General features: G+C 38.6%; 1 protein-coding gene across 4 annotated transcripts in view; it reads right to left on the bottom strand.

Moving 5' to 3' along the window:
• Window positions 1-18,646, bottom strand: part of LOC129704064 (uncharacterized) — a 231,227-nt gene that overhangs the window by 74,005 nt on the left and 138,576 nt on the right. For all 4 annotated transcript variants that reach the window (XM_055646934.1, XM_055646936.1, XM_055646935.1 and 1 more), the window contains exons 11-13: window positions 16,644-16,740; window positions 7,396-7,589; window positions 3,318-3,433 (exon numbers count right to left, since the gene is read on the bottom strand). In XM_055646934.1, coding sequence (XP_055502909.1) covers window positions 3,318-3,433; window positions 7,396-7,589; window positions 16,644-16,740 — 407 coding nt within the window. The remainder of the gene's footprint in view (window positions 1-3,317; window positions 3,434-7,395; window positions 7,590-16,643; window positions 16,741-18,646) is intronic.

The raw sequence follows: 18,646 nt of genomic DNA, 5'->3' as shown, positions 1-18,646 counted from the left end.
GGTTAGCATTACACTTTATTCAAAACAAAATTCTCTGATGTTAGAAAACAAAGAGAATCCATTGGTTTTGCACTGAGGTATCATTATTTTTCCATGATTCATAAATTCATTGTGGTGCCTCAGCATTTTAGATGCTTAACTATCAGCGGACAAATCATTTGTGTTTCGCTATACTGTGTCACAAAGTGGTTCAACTAGAATTCATTACCAGGATTTATCATACATATTGCCTTGCAAGTGACTGGGATAGCACCACAGATTTATTAAGAAGCCCTGGGACATTTCAAATAGTTAATCCTAGTTTAACACAGGGTGGATGGAAAAGGGAGAAGGCGTTTGCTTGGTGCCTTCTTGCAGGTCTCATTATAGTGTTGGTGCTGAATATATGGTGCAAAAAACCCAAGAATGAAAACCGATGGAATGATTTTTAAAATTGGGCAACGTAACAGTAGAAAGATGAATCGCCTACAAAATCGTTCTTGATTAACCTCAAGGTATTTGGAACTGGAAAATTCCACCAGCCCTACAAATACTTCATTGTTATTAAAAATGTCAATGCAAATACAGATTATATTGCAAATGGCAAGAATTAGTTATTAAACAAACAAGTAATTTTCCATTATTTCTGATCGTTCTTCCAAAATACATATTTAAATGTTCTCCTTTGACAGACGTGGTGTTACTGGACTGAAACTGCAGCATCAGAATTTTCAATGGAAATGACAATGGAACTTTCAGCTTTCAAATTTAAAAAAAAATCTCAGCAGCTACTGTGTTCTAGTTTTTATGTACTCTTAAAGTGCTCATTTTCCACTTTTTCAAAAGGTGTACACATGTATTTCTGATCAAAATTTGAAATCATTGTTTTCTTTGATTTCTTCCCACTAGCTTACATTTCTGAGCATCTTCAAAAGCATTTCTTCCATCTTATCATACCATGATAATCCATTTTATTTACCTACTACTTGAAATGCTTCACTTTTCTATTCAACTCTTTAGTTCCCTTCCATCCTCCGACATTTTCTCTTCTCAATTTATCTCCTTAATTTTTTTTATTTTCTGAAATATGACTATATATAATTAAGGTCTCTGATGGTTGGTGGCATTTGTCATTTATGAATCTGGTCAATTAATGCCGGGGGCTGCAAAAATGAGCAGATATCATAGCTAAAATTGATCCTGCCTCCATAGAAGGAATGAACCTCATCTACTCTAGCTTAGTACACAGAAGATAAGCAAACTTGCTAGTATAATGAAATTACCATACAAAATTGCAATATGTTCCAAATATACTGAGAAATATAGATATATATCTTAGTATATAAATCTCAATCTTAAAAAGCGAATGTTCTTAAAATTTCATTTTTAAGTTCGGACTAACAGACCAGCAATGGGACTCTGCCTTGGATTTGATCCATTCTTCCTCCATATGTGCCCGTCATGGCCTAATCCAATGCCAAGTCCTTCACAAAGTCCACTACACAAATGCAAGATTATCTAGAATTTACCCCGCTGTTAGGGACACCTGCAACAGATGTGATCAATCTCCTGCCAACCATAGCCATATGTTTTGGTCTTGCCCTAAGCTAGCAGCCTTTTGGAGGAGTGCTTTCGACTTGATAAGCAGAGCCTACGGCCAGACTATTCCTCCAAACCCACTGTCAGCCATTTTCGGTACCCCTCCCAACACCAACTTCTCGGTTGCGGTGAAAATGGGTTCTAGCTTTTGCAACCTTGTTAGCCCGGAGACTGATCTTGCTTAACTGGAGGCTCACCTGTCCCCCGACACACACCCGCTGGATTAAGGAGGTGCGTTACAATTTAAAGCTTGAAAAACTTAGGTTCTCTCTCAAAGGCTCTACCAAGACATTCCTAGATACATGGAACCCTTTCTTGGAACTTGTTAACTCTCTCAACCTGTCCTCGGACTCGGAAGAGGACTGAGTGCTCTCCACCATTGTTCTGCTCTACTGCAGCTGCTCTCCCCTTAACCCCCCCCCCCCCCCCTTTTTTATTTAATTTCTTTCTTTTTTTCTTTTTTTTTTTAGTCCCCCCTTTTTTTTTTTTTTTTTTTTTTTTTTAGTACTTTTTGTTTCGTTTATCGTACCATATTTGTGTGGATGTGTATGTATGTGAGTATTTGTCCCCGTTTGGTTTCAACCTGATTCGGGTGGGTTGAAGGTGGGTAAGGGTAAGGGCTTTGAGGGTCGCCTACATACTGTTGCACAATTATGCCTTGACTGTCACTGTCTGTTATCATTGTATGTATGCAAATTGCTGTGAAATTCAAATAAAAAGATTTAAATCAAAAAGCGAAAGTTCTTAAAATTTCATTTTTAAGTTCGGAAGGCACGTTTTTATTTTAATTAACACAAAGTTAATCACGTGAATAATTTACATTAAATTAAATCAGCTTTAATGGTTCCAATTAATTTGACAAGTCACATTTTTTTTTTAACATTTTAACACTAGACGTAACTATTTTCCACCTTAGTCAGTCTCTTATCTCTACTATTGTTTTCAGTAATATAAAGATGTTCTAGGCTGCATATAGAAGAAACTGATATTACATTAGGAAGTTGATTAGGCAGTCGAGGAGGAATTCCAAAGCCAAGTATCCAGAACTTCCCTGGATGTTACCTGGACTTGGGACAGAGGTACAAGTTGAACCCGGGAATCAAATGCAAAGCTCCTAATTAGGTCCACTGAGCTAATATAGCTGTTGGATTGCCCAGGGCATATTATCTCTTTATTATGCCTGATTTATTTCTGTATCTCATAGCTGTTTACTCCAAAGGAACAATATGCTCTCACCCCTCCTGAGCCGAGGTCTTAGAGACTCCATTCTGCTAAAGAACAGATACCAGGATCTTTTCAAAGAACAAAAAGATATCATTGAGAAGGAAGACAGATGGAGCTTATGCTTTTCATGGCTGACATGAACCAATTAGGATAACCACAGATTCTTGCCACTGAGAAGCATGGGTCAATGAAAACAAATTATATGCGATTCCATGGTAGGGGTCTAAGAATTCAGGTGACACCAGGCAGTGAACTCCTTCTGAGCTTTCTATACAACAGAAAGTATCCTAAGCTTATAATGACTGACACAAACTGGCAGCTAGGCACCAAGTTTTTAAAAAGGAAAATCTAATTTGTAAACAAATTGACATCATAACAAGCTGTAAACAGCTGTCCCGGTTCTGACAGATTTACTGATGCTTCAGTGACTAAAAATCACAATGTTTTTCCAAAGCAACTTCATTAATTTGTGGTCTGGCATTCATTAGGACAACAAGCCCCAGGGGACTACTTACAGCTTAGCCTCCATGGTAATGATGTGAGCTTTGGGTCTGCTGATTTTAATGTGGGTGCAATTCCTGGGCAGTGCAATCACACAGTTGTTACCAATTTTGTGTGGGCAGAGCAATGTCTTTAAAAAATAAAGCATATTAAACATCAATGGCAAAACACAAGCTCATGTTATTTAAAAGACAATACGATGTTAAAAATGTGCCCTCTATCAACAATTTAGTCTATGATATGATTTTACTAAATGCAATTGAATGCACAAATAGAAGTCCCCTGTGATATTGAGAAACAAGCAACTACTTGTTCTGGCCTGCAGAGATTTCTCAGATTGGTTAGAATCATCACAGTCAGCACTGGTAATGGAACTTTACGCTGTTCAGTATGAACAAGCTGGTCTGTAGAGTGGAGGGAAGTAATGAAGTAATTAGCTGGACTATTATAAGCACCTGTGACACTGATTAATACATGTCCGCTCTGGCAAAGTTTCTTTTCCAATTCTACTAAACCTCGTGTTTTCAGTTAACCACTTCCTCCATAAGATTAAGCGATAACATAGTGTACTTGAGGCAGAATTTGCGACCATGTTGCATGAAATCAAATGTAATTTGCTGAAAAAAAGTACTCAAGCGAGGCTATGTCTTAATTGCCCCACGTCAAACCTAACAAACATTAACATACTGTCTGACCCATAAGCACACACAATGATCTTCCTGATATCCTTATAATAATGGAAAATATTGGGTTGTGATTAGCTAAACCATTTATCATTATAATCTAAATACCACTAGATTTATTTAGATTGAAAATCTCTTAGTTAAGTCATTAAGAGTAATGCTGTAAACTGTCGTTAATTAGTGCTTGCTTTTCAACCTATTTGAAATAGTCTAATGAACCTTTCAAAAAACCACAACACAACATAAAACAATAACCCTTATTGTACCGTGGTAAATTAGGTACAGGGCCAGTATCAAAAAATATATTCGATAATATATCTATTTGTTTAAATAAAACCCAGAGGCAATGCAAATTTCATGTAATTTCTTTAGAACATTATAATTTTACTGACTTTAATTGTCATCTTTAGGCTCACCCCTCCAAAGGCAGCATTCTGTGGCTGCCACAGCTGATTGCCAAATTTTCTTCACCTTCCCTTATTTTGCCAGCTGCTACACTTTATATCAGTTTAAGAAGGAACTGCAGATGCTGGAAAATCGAAGGTAGACAAAAATGCTGAAGAAACTCAGCGGGTGAGGAAGCTTCTATGGATCAAAGGAAATGGGCAACGTTTTGGGCCGAAAACCCTTCTTCTGAAGAACACTTTATATCAGATTAAGAATAACACTACAGATGTGAAGAAGTCCAAACTCAATACCACTTGATAAAATACCTATCCCCCTTTTTCCAGCAGGAGATAGAATTCCATGTCATCTTACAAATAAATATTAAAAATAAAAGGTACACAAAAACGCTGGAGAAACTCAGCGGGTGCAGCAACATCTATGGAGCAAAAGAAATAGGTGACGTTTCAGGCCGAAACCCTTCTTCAGGCTGACGTGAAAAATATACTTTTTTCTTTTACTTCTGGTAGTGTTCCCTGAAAAGGTAGGATCCATGAGGATGGGCAGGATTCTTGCCTAACTCAAAGAGCATGAGAGTTCCCATCCAAGAAGATCTATCTGCACTTTAAAGACGTACGGGTTTGTAGGTTAATTGGCTTGGTAAATGTAAAAATTGTCCCCAGTGTGTGTAGGATAGTGTTAATGCGCGGGGATCGCTGGTCTGCGCGGACCCGGTGGTCTGAAGGGCCTACTTCCACACAGTATCTCTAAACTAAAAAAAAACGAATCTATATCTCCCACCAAGGTCTAGATGGTCACTTCTGCTTAGTGTGAATCTGACCATTTGTTTTTTGGGTTCTTTGGGCTTTAATGTGGCAATAGCATTATCTCAGCCTACCACATTCTGCCACAGGGTGGCATAGCTCAATGGGTCTGTGATGTAAGCTGCACCATGTGTTATCTTATGACTTTTATCCATGTTATATTCCAGTGAGGAAAAATACACATCTTGCACCCTGTAAACAACATACTTCCACACAGAGCAAATGATGCCCAATAACAGCTTGCACCAAGCATTAGTCAACAATAACACTTGTAGAGACCAGTCATCAAATTAAAGATAGACACAAAATGCTGGAGTAACTCAGCGGGACAGGCAGCATCTTTGGAAAGAAGGAAGGGGTGACATTTCGGGTCGAGACCATTTTTCAGACTGAACGTTACGGGAAAGTGAAACAAGAGATTTAGATATGGTCTGTATCTCTCGTTTCCCTTTCCCATGACTTTCAGTCTGAAGAAGGATCTCAACCCGAAATGTCACCCATTCCTTCTCTCCAGAGATGCTACCTGTCCCGCTGAGTTACTTCAGCATTTTGTGTCTATCTTCAGTTTCAACCAACATCTGCAGTTCCTTCCTACACATTTAGTCAGCAAAATAATATCGTTTCAGAAGAAATGAAGGTATATCTGAACTGAAATGAGCCTCTGTACATATCGAATAGAAGGACCCACCCTTCATTTTTCTCCAGTCTGACATCACATATTCCCAATTTTCGTAATGTTTCTAGAATTCAATTGGACCATTGATTTACCAATACTAAATTTAACCCAGTGGTAATGGCATTGTTGTTGGGCAAGGCATCTAAAAACATGCACAAAAATGTTATTTCTGGTATATTTCTATGAGATCAGAAGTCTGTATGTTGTAGGGTTTCTTATAATTTTGGTCATTCTTTTCTTACTGAATCATAAGAATTGTTTTGTCAAATTTCATTTTCAATAAACATCCTGGATCATTTCACCACTTATTTTTGTGAAGTAGTGTGAGAATATCAAATCTCCATCCTCTGGTTTTATAATTATGGGGACTTTAGTTGTCATTAAACATATTTTGCAGAGACAATGATTTGAACTGCTAATCCTTATTTTAAGTGTGCCACTCTCACCTAAACAATTGGGCATTTACCATTAAAGTATACTTTGAAGAAAAGGTTTTAAAAATTATTTTTCCTGCTCCCCAGTAAGGACTTTATCCTGACAGATTATTTCCCAAGAATGCCTTCATCCCTTACAAGTTTCTCACCTTAGCCTTTCCTTTACAAAAGAAAACATGAAGTCATGTTTAATAATGCCTATTGTTTGATTTGTATCATCAGTAACCAAGCAGTCATCCTCCAGATGTGTGCTGAAGCACTGTCTTTAGTGTACAACTTAACTGTAAAATCTTAGTCAAGATGGATCTCTAACATGTTCTCATCTAATATATAAATGGGGTTTCTCATGTTACAGCTCTATGGAACTTTGATTATGCCAAATTTGGAGTATTGTGTACAGTTCTGGTCACCGCCTGTTCCTTTGTTTTGTAGGAAGGAACTGCAGGTGCTAGTTTAAACGGAAGATAGACACAAAAAACAGTAAATGGAGTAACAGGCAGCATCTCTGGAGAGAGGGAATGTGTGACATTTCGGGTCGAGACCTTTCTTCAGACCTTGACACGAAACATCACCCATTCCTTCTCTCCAGAGATGCTGCCTGTCCCGCTGAGTTACTCCAGCATTTTTGTCCTTTGCTGTACTGTTCTGTGTTCTGAGTTACCAGGAGGATTCATGAGATAGTGATCAGGACCATGAGACCAGACCCTTTTCCTACTTTAGATACAGCTGACTGAGACTGATTAATAGCAAAGACTGAAGAGGGAATCTTGGGACTACCTCGACTGTGCGGCTCTGTACCATACCCTCCCCTAGAGTACGTATTGAGGTCGGTCATATGCCATCCACAAGAAGAGGAAAGGATTATCTCAAAGTGAAATAAACTGTGACTTCTTCCTTGCTTCAATGATGCAGTTTAGAGAGCTAATGCTTCACAGCCTTATGTTGGGTCTTAAAGAAATGCCAGAGATCCTCCTGCCTCACTCCATGTTTCTGACCTGTTGACAAACTTTATACCCAATCATATATTATTTGTTTCAGCACAAAATATCATTCCACTGCTACACATAACAATTGATTAATTTTGTGCTTGCCTTCTCTGCACAGTTCAAACACACTGTGGCTTCATTGACTTCTTCGTAGGTGACGCCGCCATTGCTGGAGATGTAAAGCATAGCCGAATACTTGTTCAATACAACTTCATTTGCAGGAAAGGCATCCAAGAAAGCTCTGTGCAGGGTTTCATCCTCTTGGCTCTCCGCCTCAGTTAGTGATGAAGGATTCGCACCTGTGCATAAATGAAAAATGTTCAGAGCAATTCTGTGAAAGTTAGTATTCTTCAGTGTGATGTACTTCACAAGTACTCACATCCTACCCCTGCGCCAGGCAGCAGGTGAATATATTTCTTTGTGTCCACTAGGTGGTATCTGGTAACCAGTTGCCCACTGTTATTCCCAACAACATTTTTGCACAAGCATTTATTTATTATAAGTAACTAAAATGATAGCCAGTTATATTATTTTTTTTAAATTGAATTACACCTGTACACCATTATTTCAGTCTGCTTAATGTAGTCCTTTGTTTATAACAACAACAATGAGTATTACAAAGAAACAAACAATTTTACAATTACTTTTACACCTACTGTAAGAGTGGTTTGCTTACATTTCTTTTATTCCAAATAATGCTTTGAGGAACCCTACCCTTGGTCGCATTTTGTTTCTTGCATGATTTTCTGCACCAGCCCTCTCCCATATAATACCAATGGAATTCATTCACCTCTTATTATATCATCAGGATATTCCAAAGTGCTAATGATGTACTATTTGGAATACAGCTGTAGTTGTAATGTTGAACACAAAGTAGCCAGTTTCTATGCACACTATCTTACAAACAGCAATAGTACAATTTGGTAACACTGATTGAGTGGCCATCCTTTGTAATAAGACCACGGGATCCTTTACAGGTTAACGTGAGGGAGCAGACATATCTCTGTTTAACATCTAATTCAAACAACTGTACCTCCAACAATGTAGCATTATCTCAATACTGCATTAGACTGCATCTGAGATTGAGGTTCCTACACAGTGATGAACCCAGAATTATTTGACCTAGAGCTGTGTTAGAATTGAGCCATTGTTGCAACTATTTTGCAATGGTGCAAGGTGTTGAAAGGGAAAGATAGATCAGCCATGATTAAATGGTGGAGTAGAATTGATGGGCCAAAAGACCAGATTCTGCTCCGATAACTTTTGAACTTATAAACTGTGCATGTGGAAAACTGACATTCTTCATTTAATTGCTGAATATGTGGGGTTGTGGCATTTTATAGTCACTGAGCAGGAAGACTATGGGTCTCCAGACAGTTACATCATGCAGAACAAAAGTGCTGGAGTTACTCAGCAAGTCAGGCAGCATCTCTGGAGGACATGGACAGGTGACATTTCACATCAGGACCCTTCTTCAGAATCAGAAGAAGAGGGTGAGGAAGGTTCCAGGCCCATAGGCCGAGTCTGAAGAAGTGTCCTGAACAGAAACGTCACCTTTCCATGTACTCCAGAGATGCTTCATGACCTGCTGACTTACTCCAGTACTTTAACTTCCATCCAAGATTCCAGAATCTGCAATTCTTTGTGTCTCCAGTAAAACTGGGTGTGCCAGTACCAAAAGATAAGACTGTAAAATGTTAAGGAAAAATGTTTCCTTTGCTGTAAATTGTGTAGACCACCTGCAACCCCACAGTATGGCAAGCTTCCGAGTGGTACAATTGAAAGACTCTACATCCAACCAGGCTAAAGAGAGCCTCCTCAGGCTGGAATTCCTATCTCTGAGATATATATCTTACCTTCTGACTCTTGCTGGGGTAGCTTACTATGGGAATGATTAGTCCACAGATGTGAGCATTGCCTTAACTGCTAACACTCTCATCTCCAAGTCACTGCAGAAAAAGGTGGACAGAGGGAGTGCTATGACATTTGTGGTGGAACTGTCCACATTAGATATCAACCTGAGCCCCTACCTGTTTTCTTTGTGAATAATTTTAGATTTGGTGGCAATGGGCAGGGTAGGGAAGGGGCTGTATCTACACCTAATTTAACCTTACTTTCATTAATTCCACCCAACTGCGTGATTCATTAGAGGTCACTGACTAGTAAAGAGTTGTAGGTACACTGGTTGATTCTTCCCGATGAAGCATAAATGCCAAGGTAAGCTATTGTCCAGGGATGGCATTAAAAAAGAGTCAATATTTGTAGGTAGATTTCAACTATAGTGGCCATTAAAATGAACCCTGTTAGTTGGGTATTAGAAAATTAAGTAACACTGAGCCTACCCTTATAATTACTAAATGCACACTCTATATGTACATTGAGGATGTGACAAGTTCCTATTTTAAGTCTTTGATACTGCTGCTGTAATTTACAGCTTGAATTCTGATTAATTTACTCCATTAAAACGGTGGCAGGATATGATGAAGAAACCTGGTGAACAAATGACAATAATAAACAACCAAGAGTAGGTGTAGCTGAGCTTCTGCCACATCAGCAATTGCTTCAGCTCTCAGCTGCAAGTTATGCCAAAATAATCCCTGGGGTGGTAAAACCCCAATCTGTGTACGGTTTGTCGTTCCATTATTATTGCCTAATTAAATGATGATTTAAAGCATATGGTACATCTGTTAGTGTCTATTTTTATTATCCCCTTGGACCGAGAAGAAAATTACGATTGGCTGCGGACGTGTGGTGTGTGAGAACCTGCTTGTTACTATTACCTGCTAATTGAAGTCAGTGAGCAACTAAGCAAAGGCCATTACCTGGTCATGTCACAAGGCATAGGCTAATGCATTGACATTGTCGCAGAAATGCTTTTCATTACGTATCCTATAAACCAAATATGCTGCACCATTTACACTGAAGCAAAAAAAAATCACTTAGTATGGATGCCAACTGACCAGAACAATTTGGGCGTGAAATCTCTCAAACCGAATTTAGTCTTGAGCTGGTGGCCTTGGAAAACTGAATAAAGAAAATAGACTATATTGCTGGTCTTTTCGTGAAGCCAAACAATAAGGCTCAGCCTTGTTGAAAATCCCAGCATTTGTGGAAGGAATATTCATGCTTGGATCCTGTCCCAGATCAGATCTTGTGCAAAATCCTTGACCCCATTAATTTCAAAGTGGATCACAGTGTTTTGAAGCAATAAAGCAAGGTCAAGAACCGTTCCATGTTTTTAAATGGTGCATTTAATTTAAGTATGTTAAATTTAGTTTACATTTTTCCCATTCATTATTTCATTTAAATGACGTTTAAAATAAAGAGAGCGGCATAGTGTTGCAGCAGTTGATTTGCTGCCTTACAATGCCAGAGACCCGGGTTCAATCCTGACTATGGGTGTTGTCTGTACAGCGCTTACACATTCTCCCTGTGACCGCATGGGTTTCGTCCCACATTCCAAAGTTTGCAGGTGTGTACATTAATTGGCTTTGGTAAAAATGATCCCTAGAGTATATAGGATAATGTTGGTGTACGCTAGTGATCACTATTCGGCGTGTACTCAGTGGACGGAAGGGATTGTTGCCGCACTTTGTCTCTAAAATCTATTAAGACCTCACGGTTATTGATAGCTGGCAAAGCCAGAAAACAGCTTTGCAGGCTATTAAATCTAATATTGGGAGTTTAGGGCAGGCAGGGCTTCCTCAGTAAATGATTGGAGTTCTTGCAGCAGCAATATCACTGTTGGTCAGCAAGATACTATCTCTACACGTGGACCAGGTAAGTTTGGGCATGTGCTGGCATCTGAGAACAGTGGACCAAAGATCAAAGTATAATTTTAGGCTAAGGTTATAAATCATGAAATCCACAAGGAAAATAAATGTTCCTTAAATTAATGATAGAATGTGCAGGTAGATGAGTGATAGTCTTGGCATCACTTTATTGTCACATGTGCCAATTATGGTACAGTGAAATTTGAGTTACCATACTAAGTGAAAAGCAACAAGTCACACAACCAAATAAAAGTTAACATAAACATCCACCACAGTGGATTCCACATTCCTCATTGTGATGGAAGGTAATAAAGTTCAAACTTCTTCCTCTTGTTCTCCCGCAGTCGGGACAGTCAAACCTTCCGCAGTCACGGCAATCAAAGCCCCTGCAGCCGACAATCGGAGTGCCCGTCGGGGCGATCCAAACTCCCGAGTTGGGGCAGTTGAAACTCTCTCCGCGGCATGGAGCTCCCGAGTCAGCCTCTTCTCACCAGAGACCTCGGTCTTCACGATGTCAAAGTCCACAGGCCCCGCGGTTGTAACTTTAAACCCAGGCAAAGGGATCCCAAGCTACGCAATGTTAAAGTCCCGCAGACTCCCGTGGCTTGGAGCACACGCTCGGTCTCCAGGAAAGGTTGCCAACACCACGATGTTAGGCCGCAGTAGGGACGGAGATACGATATGGACGGTAATTGCATCTCCGTCGATGTAAGAGATTGAAAAAAGGTTTCCCCCCAACCCCCCCCCCCACATAAAACAAAAGAAGGAACATTAAATATAGTCTTTAACATATATGAAATATAACAAAAAAGAAGAAAGGACAGACAGACTGTTGGCAAGGCAGCCACTGCTGATGACGCCACCCTGTTCTTGTGCTGTACTGTTCTAATGTATTAAGGACATATTCACTCTTCTGGGTCAAACTGAGATGCAGATAGTTGACGTGGTCCATTCTGACATAGACAGAGTAGATTACATGATGTTGTACAATTCAATGTTAAATTCATAAGATTGCAATGTGGCTTCATGGAATATGAGATGGTGCTTTTTAGTCTTTCATTGGACCACTTTTGAACACTTCAGAAGAGCCAGAATGGGAAAGGGTGGGGGTAGTATTAAAGTGGCAAGCAACAGGAGGCTCAAATTGTTCCTGTAGCTTGAAGGCAGGTGCTCCACAAAGCGACCATCCAATCTGTGTTTGTTTTCTCTGATGGAGAGGACAATGAATAGAGTACACAGAAGAAATGCAATGAAACTCTGCCACATCCACAAGGTTTATTTGGGCCATGAATGGTGGAAAAAGGTAAAAGGGTAGTTGTTGCATCTTCTATTTTGTTGAATTGGATGAGCACTTGAATTGCCTGAACGTAGATAGCCATCAGCCAAGTGTTGGAAGATGGGATTATTACAGGTAGGTGCTCAGGGGTCAGCATGGATGTGGTGAGCTTGAGTGGCCCGTTTCCCTGCTGTGTGACTCTTTGACTTCATTACTCTACGTGACGAGGCCATGGTGTTATGTACAATGGCAAAGGGAAAACTAGTTACTGCTTGGATAATACTACAGGATACAAACCATGTGCAGGCAAATTATTTAGTTTAATTTGGCATTATGATCAGGGCAGACATGTGGAGCAAAGGGCCTGTGTCTGTGTTGTACTTTTTTTTATGTTCAATGTTGTACTACCACTTTTCCTCAATTTCACCTACTGAGATCATATTGAACAAGTAAGGAGTAAAAGATCGAACAGTAATACTAAATAATGGTGCCCTTCATTAGAGTTTCACCAAAAACAAAGTGTTTTTACATTTGCCTTTAAATATCTGATTTAAGAATATATCCTGGAGCTGCATGAGTCTTGAGGGCATCCCGTATGCAGGATGTTTGCCAGACACATACAGTGGTATGGCAAGGTCCATCATACACGCCCTTCCTTTGATGGAAGGTCACTGATGAAATTGCTGAAGAGAGTTGGACCGTGGACAATGACTTGAGGAACTCCTACAGTGATATCGAGGATTATTCAGGCCTGGATTATTAACCTCCAACATCCACAACCACCTGTTATGACTCCAGCCATTGGAATGTTTTTCCTTTGATATCCCCTTGACTAGTTTTGACAGGGTGCCTTGATGTTCAGGGAAATCAATATTATTACAGTTCTTGGATTCTGCTCTTTGGCCTACACTTAGACAAACACTGTGATTTGGTGTGAAGCTGAATTGTCCTGGCAAAACCCAAACTGTGCATCAGTGAGAAAATTACTGGTGAGTAAGTGGCAATTGGCAGCACAGTTGACGATGAGGCTTTCCTGAATTAAACGATCATTGAGAGTAGAATGATTTAGCAGAATCTGTTCTGCTTTTTGTGAATGTGGCACCTCTGGGTAACCTTCCATATTTTGGGGTAAATGGCAGTCTTGTGACTGTACTGGAACAGCTTGGTTTGAGACCCTGGGATGTTGTCTGGTCTCACAGCCTTTGCTGTATCCACTGCTTTCTGCCTCATGTAACACTCTGCTACAGCATTCAGAATCTTCTGCTTCATGTAGCCCATGGGTGCTGCAACATCAAGCTACGCTGAATAAAGTTATGAATGTGTTTGGGCATAATGATGCATTCTTCTCTGTGTGTGCATTTCTTTTTAGTGTTGCTTAAAGGTGCTTTTATATCCATGCCACAAAATGATTACAACAAATGTCAAAGCACAAGCAATCTTGAATGCTACACAACAATCTTTTATGAAACATTATTTCAACTAAACTTACTTTGATCATACTTCCAGAATGATAGTCCAAATTTGGATGGGTTAATTATCGTCACAGGTGTGCTGACACAACCCATGTCGGAGAGCAACGTGTATTTTCTTTAATTGCGTGGAAGTTGAACCGGATATGCTACCTAACACTTTCCTGTGCCATGTTGCTAGTGCCACATCATAAGTGGGAAACGAATGAGGTAATACTGAAAACAGCAAAACAAATTCTAAAACTACTGGGTTAAATTAGCAGGTTCCATAATATCTCACTTAATCCTGCTCCTCCTCGAGTGACATGGTATGGTTTGAGCTGCACCTGCTCCATGCCACAAAACAATCCCCTCAACAATACCACAAGCACTCACGTGTATATCAACGACTTATGCTAATGCAAGTCAAAAACAGATGACTAAAAAATGTAGTCCCAGCTCAGGAAAGTATCCATCATTATATTTAATCTTCTTTTCATCTAAAATTGACCATAGTGGTGTCCGGCTGTATAGTCAATGGCCTTTTACCCAATTATTTTTCAATGAAAGACAAATATGAAGCGATCCCATTCCTAAGAGTCAACGGCATGTTGAACAAGTCTATCATTTCCAGCAAGATCTCAGCTTGTGCTGTGCAGCACACATCTTTTATTGTCTATAATGTGGTTTATTCAAATATTCCCAACATATGGCTTATTACATTTTTTAAGGGGGCATACAATAAATATTATAAAGAGTAAAAACAGAGTGCCAATTGTTTCAGAGTGGGATATGGAAAAGATTTATTGAGTTAATAACCTGCAGAACCTGTAACTTGAGCTGTGAGGTCATTTAGCCACAGACATTTTTCCACCTTCATTCTGAAACATATGGGATTGTCTATTTACCAAGCAGTAAAAGTACTTCCATTGTAACAATGGCTTCCTTGCAACTGAAATAGTCTTCAACATATTTTGATATGATTTGAAATAAGTTTGCAATAAATTTAATAAATGCTGTGATGATTCAATTTCCCTTGTTTTATAGGCATGGCACACAGTGGAGTGAGTACATCTCATCAATGTGATCTTTACTTTTTAAGCAGTACATTACAAATACCATTACTCTACACATGCATGCATCCACAAGAGAGTCTAATAGTCCCTATTGTTTATGCCACGAGATATAAAATGAATGTAATAATCTAGATTAAAAACTACTTGTACAGGAAACTTAAGTAATGGTTAGGGAGGCAATTTGGAACCGGCTAGAGAGGGGTCAGGAATGAGCTGTGCAGAGTAAATCACATCCGTCAAAAAAGTAGATTTTACTTAGAAAGATGATAAAGCTGAATTATCTTTTTTTAAATTAATTAATAAAAATCCTTTATGCTTGTGTTGTGACCATGCTGAACTCACTTGCGCTAATAAAATGATTGCTTCAGGATCCACTAAAATGCTTTTTTATGAAAAAGGAGTCAGAAGTGAAATATAATGCTTGAAGCATTTTCACCAGGAACATATACTATATCCAATAACTTCATTCATCAGCACTGCCATTGTCCCAATATTTTTAGTTTATTCATATTGTTACGAAAGGGTGTAATCATTAAAACATTGCATTCCGCTTCAAAACTCTGAGACCTGGGGGAATTTAAATGATCCCAAGTTACACTGTGGCATTATTTCCTTATTTTATGGGATGAAGCAAAGCTTCTTTACCTTTCAGGGTATCTACTCATTTCAAAAACATGGTTTTCTTTCTTTATTTCTCATGTGAATAAAATACAAATGACATTTTAACCTGTCGTGACTTGGCATTATGCAAGCACCAGATATCCACTTTCATTTCTCCACTCTCAAATTTTTAATCACATCACACATGACACAAATAAAGACTATAATAAAGAACAACACTTCAAAAACCACCAATCATACCTTTGGATTGAAAAGTAAACAGAAAGCAATAGAGTCAGACTCACTGAGGCAATGCTTGATAACCTTATGTCAAAGTAATAGGGTGGCTTAAGGTCTGTAAATAATGAGACAGTTAATGTCATAGTACCCTGTCTTTGCTACCATTATTGTTGTACTTCACATCTTCACCCCAGCTTAAGAGCTATCACTTCACAGAAAAATCCACTGTACTAATCCCAACAATGGAATCAGGTGAGAAGGTTGGAAGCATATTATTGTATTGGGCTCTGCCGATCCGGGTTTTGAAATATTATTTTCATTGTATCATACATCTTGTTTCATACAAATCAGCTTTGGAGTGAGCACTTAACCCAACGTGCAGCTGTTAATTTTCTTGACAGGATTAAAAAAATTGAAATATTATCATCTACACATTGTTTGTGATCCTTTTCTCCTCTCTGGTTTCAAAATTAAATTAGACAGAGCAGATGTGACAAGTGAGATGAAGGTTGGTTTGTGTTACATCTGATATTTTTGATGCACTCTCAATTTCTGCTTTGTATTGCAAATTTTTGACACAGTTCCTCCCACCTGACTGAATTGAAATCTGATACAGAAAGCTTCTTTTCTTTAAAAAAAGTCAAGTGGTTGTTGATAAGTTTGCGTTTTGACAGTTAAAAATTTTCCTTTGATTTCTGACATGGATTTCAAGTTCCCATGTCATCTGGCCTTGGAAAAAAAACTTCAAGAGTTGTCTTCCCGACCAATTTGTATGCGTTCAAGGCTACAATGAATTATATCGCCCTCAAGTTGCTGTATAGACTGCATGCCCGGGAGACCATGCTTGAGGGCTAACACCTGTTAGCTGCACAGACCCAATGAAAAAAAAATCTTAATTAACTCAACAAATCAAAGCTTAAGGATAAAAATATAATTTTACCTCTTCCTAATCCCGAGCTTCCAGAAGTGACCTTTGACATCGGAGCTTGTGTGGTATGTGGTGCAGATTTCACAGATTTTTCTTCATCTTGTCTTTCCTTTCAGAACAAAGAAATCAGAAGATTGGTGGTGAAAGTAGCTAACAGTCTTGTTCAGTAAAGAACAGAGCGTCCTATACAAGCCAGTGAAAGAAATAAACTGTTTCTCGACTCAGTTGAAGCTTTATTGAATTAAACTTGCATGTAATAATTAAAAGGCTATGCACCGGCATTGAAATTGAGCAGTGAAAATGGCCACACAGAAAGCTGGAACAGACTTCCAAAACCCAGGGTGGGTTGGTAAAGGTCATTGGTCAGGGTAATTTCAGGAAAAGCTAATTTCTCAACTACCTTTAGCAGGTGGCATAGCACTCAGTAACTATTTACTGAAACTGGACTAAGGAAGTTTGAAAAAAAGAAACAAGGTCACGATAGACAGGAAGAAATTGAGAAGTAGAATCCTCTCATCTATTTCTTTAATTGACTGCCCGAAAAGTCAATGAAATGAAAGAAAATAGGCAGAGCCGTGCAGGCGATGAATCAGATAGATAGGTATTAGGCGCCAGATTGAATGAGTCCAATTGCGTCAAAAACTAAATAAACAAACAGTACAAGGCACACAAACAAGGACTGCTACACCTGTGGGAAATGTTAGTTTATATGAAATGTGCTTCATCCTTGTCAAACCATTTAAAAAAAAAAGAAACGATGACCATGCACTGGTGCAGCTGGTGACACTACTGCCTGCAGCAAGGTCAGGAAGGACTGAAGTGAACAGGGTAAGTATTGTTTTTTCAACACACAGCAAGAAAACAAAGTAGGGAACACACTTTTCAAGCACAGCTGTGGTCACGTTTCCCACTTGGTGACATTGATCAGATTCACACAACATCATAGACTACTCTTAAATTATTCAGGTACCATCACAATTTCTGCTTTAACGTGCGAAAGCATAGAGCACGGTTGTTATTGAGACAAAGAGAATGGGCGGGCCTGAGAAATATAAATTTCCACCAGCACGATGATCAGTGTTGACCTATCTTGCGTCTGAGTAATTTGATTAAACTAAAGATTCCAACGTGCATACTGACACTGAGCTTCTTCACATCTGTTACTGAAGATTTGATTAGCGATGCACAAAGTGCCAGATTAAACTCTGGTTGGTGAAATTCAAGCCACCTGCATTATAGATTAACATCAATAGGGATACTTCCACATTTTGCAAATGATTAAATCCAATCTATATTAAAAATGAATTAATTAATAATGAGTTTCAGGTAGGTAAAATTTAGCATCTGTGCTCAGGATTACAATATCAAAGCACACTGCACAAACCCTTGTAGTCTTTATTAAGATTTAACTCAATTTAAACATCAGTTTTAGACCAATTTCCTTTCATGAATTAATAAAAGTCTCAAGATTTTGCAAATTATTGTTTCATAATTTATCACCAGCCACTATTTAGAGAATCACTGGTAGCTAATAAGATATTGGGCTACGTATTGTCTGTAATTTTAAAGATTTAAAAAAGTCAATATGTATTTCTAATAAATTACTAATGTGGTAGTCCAAGTGACAATATTTTAAAAAAGTTTTCACTTCCTTTTAATTTTACATAACAGCAAATATGCAGCCATAGGCAGTGTTCAGACTATACTGTTTTGTGCTTTTGTCCTACTCATATATTACAAGAGGGTAAAGTTCTCTTTGTAATGGTTTATTCGCTTATGTGTTTTAGTAATTCTCAAAGCAACTTAAATATCTCACATCTAGCATGCCAAAAATGTAAGCCACAGAGCGTCTCTAGGTGCACGGCTGTTAAAACATTAAATGGTATAGCAAGGGGAAAAAAGAATATTATTTCAGTGCAAATATGATGAGAAAACATGATTTTAAATGGCACGTATCCAATGGGCCAATTAGTTTCTTTCTGTGTTTTTATCAAATAGATTAAGATAAGATGCAT

This window comes from Leucoraja erinacea, chromosome 15 (assembly GCF_028641065.1).
Source record: "Leucoraja erinacea ecotype New England chromosome 15, Leri_hhj_1, whole genome shotgun sequence".
In the NCBI taxonomy this organism is placed as follows: domain Eukaryota; kingdom Metazoa; phylum Chordata; class Chondrichthyes; order Rajiformes; family Rajidae; genus Leucoraja; species Leucoraja erinaceus.
The sequence above is the reverse complement of the archived record's forward strand: the minus strand, read 5'-3'. Positions and strand labels throughout refer to the sequence as shown.